The 4,861-nt window shown below is 50.2% G+C and overlaps 1 protein-coding gene across 1 annotated transcript in view; it reads left to right on the top strand.

Annotated features, from left to right (window-relative positions):
• PYROXD2 (pyridine nucleotide-disulphide oxidoreductase domain 2) overlaps nucleotides 1–4,331 on the top strand; it is a 27,332-nt gene extending 23,001 nt beyond the window's left edge. The window contains exons 13-17 of the mRNA XM_011374030.2: nucleotides 100–135; nucleotides 665–870; nucleotides 1,593–1,699; nucleotides 3,146–3,266; nucleotides 4,055–4,331. Coding sequence (XP_011372332.1) covers nucleotides 100–135; nucleotides 665–870; nucleotides 1,593–1,699; nucleotides 3,146–3,266; nucleotides 4,055–4,125 — 541 coding nt within the window. The 3' untranslated portion in view covers nucleotides 4,126–4,331. The remainder of the gene's footprint in view (nucleotides 1–99; nucleotides 136–664; nucleotides 871–1,592; nucleotides 1,700–3,145; nucleotides 3,267–4,054) is intronic.
• The last annotated feature ends 530 nt before the right edge of the window (nucleotides 4,332–4,861 follow it).

Raw genomic sequence — 4,861 nt, 5'->3', positions numbered from 1 at the left:
GTTTCCCTTATTGAAAAGGGGAAGGTGGTGCATGTAGGGAGGAGTGGGTTTTGGGGGAAACCAGGCGTTTGGGTTTGGACAAGTTACTTTGATGATGCCTAGTGGACATCCAAGCTCAGAGGAAACATTGCGAATGTGGGATGCAAGAAGAAGGGGCATTTCATGTGGGCTTGAAGGATGGTCGTATTTGGAGATCAGAGGCAGAACGTGCTCCAAGCAGAACAGGCGTCGTAAACAAGAGAGGAACAGGAGGCAGTTCCTAGTTCTGTTGGGTGCCAGGCAGCCCCGGGAGCTCTGTTTTACCCTGCCTGCTCAGGAAAGGTAATCAGGCAGGGGTAAGCTTGGTTGAAATCTGGCCGCCTGAGCACTTTCTGTCTTAGCCTGGCCCCTTCACTCATTCGTACTGTCTGGACCCTGATTAGGGTACAGGCCATGTGGAGGAGGGAGGCAGGGAATGGCCACACATTCAGAGGGAGGATGGACAGGACCAGAGATGCTGGGGCCTGGGGCTGGAGGAGCTTCTCAGGAGTAGCCTGGACTGTCCTGGTGGTCGCAAAACCCACGCAGGTGAACAACCCTCATGGCTTTACAGCGACAATCGGCCCGGCCTTCTCATCATCATCTTGTCTCAGGCCTTCATTTCGTCTTCATCATCTCAGAGAAGCCCCTGCCCCTTTCCTTCAGATCTGACCCTCTCTCCTCCCCCATCCCAAAGGCCTATGATTGAGCTCTGCATCCCTTCCTCGCTGGACCCCACCCTGGCTCCTCCCGGCTGTCACGTGGTCTCCCTCTTCACTCAGTATACTCCCTACACACTGGCTAGAGGCAAGGTCTGGGACGATCAGGAGAGAAACACTTATGCAGACAAAGGTAAGGAGGGCTAGACTGTCCTGTCTCCAGAGCGACAGCTGGCCATGTAGCCTGGATGGTTCCCTCTCCTAAGTGCCCCATTCAGAATAAACGCCTTCAGATTCTGTCCCAAGTGGAGAGAAGTACCCAAAAGAACCTAAGTCAAATAGTGAATGCCTGCTGGGTTCAGGCACTGGGCTAAGGAAGTGAAAAAGACACAGTTCCTGCCCTCAAGTTGCTCATAGTCTAGTGGTTAAGTCATAAAGAAACCAACCTTATGGTAAAAGCTACTATGTGAACCAAAGGAGGAAGCCGTGAGCCAGAGAGACAAGGAGAGCTTTCCAAAGGAGGGGACATTCGAGCTGGGTTTTAAAGGATGAATAGAAGTTGGCCAGGCAGCAAAGGGCATTCTAAGCAAAAAAAACAGCTCGAGCAAAGCAGTGAGGCAGAGAAAGCTTCTCATAGTCAAGGGGAGACAAGTAACTTTGCATCTAGGGTTGGGGTAAGGAGTTGGGAATGAGTGGGGTGGGGAGCTGGACTACCCTGAGATCCATAGGCCTGAAGTATTTATTTGCCTGCGGACCATTTTTGTGTTTTGCTAATTGAGATATAATTTGTATATGCTAAAATAAACCCATTTTAAGTATATGGTTTAATAAATTTTAGTAAACTTGCCAAGTTATGCAACCATAACACCTCCTTTCTCCCAATGCCACCCCATTTTCCTGCTGTCTGGCACCCAGTGTTTGATTGCATCGAGGCCTATGCCCCTGGCTTCAAGGGCTCCGTGGTGGGCAGGGACATTCTCGTACCACCGGATTTGGAGAGAATCTTTGGGCTTCCTGGAGGGGTGAGTATAAGCCTGGCTCCCTTCTTCTCTCTGCACCCCGTCCCTGGCGTGCCCTCCACACCCAGCCTTCATCAGAAGAGAGGGCAGTGGCAGAGACCACAGCAGAGAAGAGACAGAGAAGTGATCAGATCTAGGGCGTGGGGGAGGAGTTAGGTGATACAGACAGGGGAGGCTGTGCCACCAGGATTGTGGCCCTTCTGCGTGGATATTCATGTTCGCCCCTGCCATCTGACTTTCCTCAGAGGGAGCTTCCATCCTAAGGTGGCATGTCCTCAGACTTCTATTTGATGTTTCAAAAACTCACTGAGACTGGAGGCATGGAGACCGGTTAGGAGGCCAATTCCAACACAGCAGCCACAAGCCTCATGTGGACATCAATCACTTGAACGTGTCTAGGCCAGAATGAGATGTGCTGCAAGTGTAAGATGCATACAGATTGCAAAGACTTAGTATAAAAAAAATGGAAAATGTCTCATTTATAATCTTCATATTAACATGTTGAAATGATAATGTTTTAGATCTACTGGGTTAAATGAAATATATTGACGCTAATTTCACTCGTCTCTAAATTTCAATGTGGCTACTAGAAAATAAGAATTATATATGTGGCTCGTGTTATCTTTTTAATGGACCTCACCAGCCCAGATATAGAGTAAAGGAGGAAAAAGAAAGGATGAATGTGAAAGGCCTGGGATGGGCAGAAGTGACAAGTCTTAGTAACACTGAATGTAGAGGCCAAGGTGGGAATGATGTGAAGGATCCAGCCTGGAGGCGGAGGAGAGGAAGGTGGAGTCGTCCACTGAGTTAGGGAAGGTGAGAGAGAGCAGACACGAGGGATGAGGACGAGCTCAGTTTTCGGACATGCTGAGAGGTTTGGCTGCAAGGACATCTCCATGGTGACGTCCAGCAGATGCTGGTCTTCTGCCCCATGTCCACACTGCCTCCCTTCTTGGCTGATCTGACCCAGGCCCATGGAGCAGAACTGGGCTCGGATCCCAGTGCCCTTTGTCCGCCATTACTGGGATACTGCTGGAGCTTGGACCCATGGGGCCCAGGCGCAGATGGGTGTCTTGGCCAAAGAAACATGTGCCAGCAACCAAAATGAGTCAGATTCCTCTATCACTTAAATAGAGTGAAAGGGATTTATGGCCCACAACAAAACCTTTAAAATCTCTCTTGTCTTTCCCATTCAGTCTCCTCACACTCTGAAAACACTCGCTACCTTTATTTCTTCCTGAAAAAAAATGCCTCTGGAAAACTTCACCCCTAGCCCTAGGACGTGGGCCTATTCTCTCTCTGCCCCTACCCTTTCTGCATCATGAGAACCAAGAAAACATCCCGGAAGGAGAATACCCTTCCTCAGAGAACAGGGAAGGGGAGAAGGCCACGGAGGCGGTGAAGACCATAACACTCCCATGTTAACAGCCTTGGCCCTGCCTCCCACAGAACATATTCCATTGTGCCATGGCCCTGGACCAGCTCTACTTCGCCCGCCCTGTGCCCCTCCACTCCAGCTACCGCTGCCCTCTCCGGGGCCTGTATCTCTGCGGAAGTGGGGCCCATCCTGGTGAGTAACCCTTGGTCCCACTGCCTTATGGGGCCAGCGAGGGCTGGCCGGACATCGGAGGCTTGCAGACAGGGGAACAGGATAAACAATGAGGAAGGCAGGAAGGGAGGGAGGGGAGCATGGAACTCCTATGAGAACAAGCCATGCCCCATATTCAGAATTCTCAGCACTTGGGGAAACAAACAGCGGCCGCAGCCCACAGGTCAACTCCCGCCATCTCCTCGTGAGGTTCGATGATATGTCCCAGAGACATCTCTCCGAATTCCAGTTTGGGGTTGTGAGACCCATGTCTCTGAATCCCCCCTCCATATTTTACACCAACAAGAATCAGTAAAGTTACTCGATTTTAAAATCCTTCCCTGCACCTATCCCAAGCCTAACTGACCTCGCAAGGCCGCCATTTCATTTTGACACTTTCTCAGAACTGTGTAGCCCTCAGCTTCCCAGAAAGACTCTGTACTTCCATATCTTTCCCCTCAAGCCCTCAGTCGCATGTCTTAGTTTCACGTGCTGAGCATCTCGCCATCTAGCTCATCAGCTCAGACTGAGAGGGGGCAGTTGCTAGACTGTGTGCCTGGCCTCCCCCCAAGAGCTCTGAGGCAGGAAGCCTGGCGTGGAGCTCAGATTTGTCTTCATAGTGGACCCAGGTAGCTCTGATGGCCGCAGCCCAAGTGCCTCCCTCAAGCATTCTGTTCTGCCTGGTCGCTGGCCCCTCTGTCTGTCCTGCCCCTGCCTGTTCCCTGGGAGGTGTTGAGCTCAGCTTTGGTTCATGGGAGATTCCCTTCCAGGAGGAGGTGTCATGGGAGCCGCTGGACGCAATGCAGCCCACGTGGTCTTTGGGGACCTCAAGAGCATGTGACCCTGAACCAACTCTGACTCAGGAAGAGGAATCCACCCTTGAGCTTTTAAGGCCCCATTGGATCATCTTCCCAGGCTATGACTTGAGGCAGACCAGTCCTCAAGACTGAAGCGACTATTTTAGAATAAATGGACAAGTTGACCTTGTACCCATGACTTAATGAATGAACTGGTTTTGTTTTATTAAAAACAATGTTTTATACAGAGTTTACATTTTTCTATATATTTGTAGAACAGGTAATAAGTAATAATTATGTAATGACATATCTATATGATAATAGGTGAGCTATACTTGTTTGAGATACTCAGTATCCTCACAACATCAGCTCCAAACAATCCATTTGACCAACGAGCATTCCCGTCTCACTGCTGGGCCCCCTCCACCAGCAGATTGGAGCACTGCCTCAGTGATGCCCAACCTACTGCTGCCATGTTCCAGGCAAACTGTAGGAAAGGACCCAATTTCCCAAGGACCCACCAAGTCATGCACAGGAGCCATCGGCCTGAACAATGCTTGGCATCTCAAGCCATGGAAGTCACCAGAGTCAGGGGAACAGCAGTCAAGGTTGAGTGCAAGGTGCACGCAGCTGAGGGCCATCTGGGAACCCACATTCCTGATTCTGGAACAGTCAACCTCTTACTTCCCATAAGTGACATACCTGTCATATCACTAAAATCTCTCCATATAAACCTACATGATTAAAGTGATTGGGTTGCTCTCTTGGTCAGAAAGAATC

Source organism: Pteropus vampyrus, unplaced genomic scaffold (genome assembly GCF_000151845.1).
Source record: "Pteropus vampyrus isolate Shadow unplaced genomic scaffold, Pvam_2.0 Scaffold238, whole genome shotgun sequence".
NCBI lineage: Eukaryota > Metazoa > Chordata > Mammalia > Chiroptera > Pteropodidae > Pteropus > Pteropus vampyrus.
The sequence above is the reverse complement of the archived record's forward strand: the minus strand, read 5'-3'. Positions and strand labels throughout refer to the sequence as shown.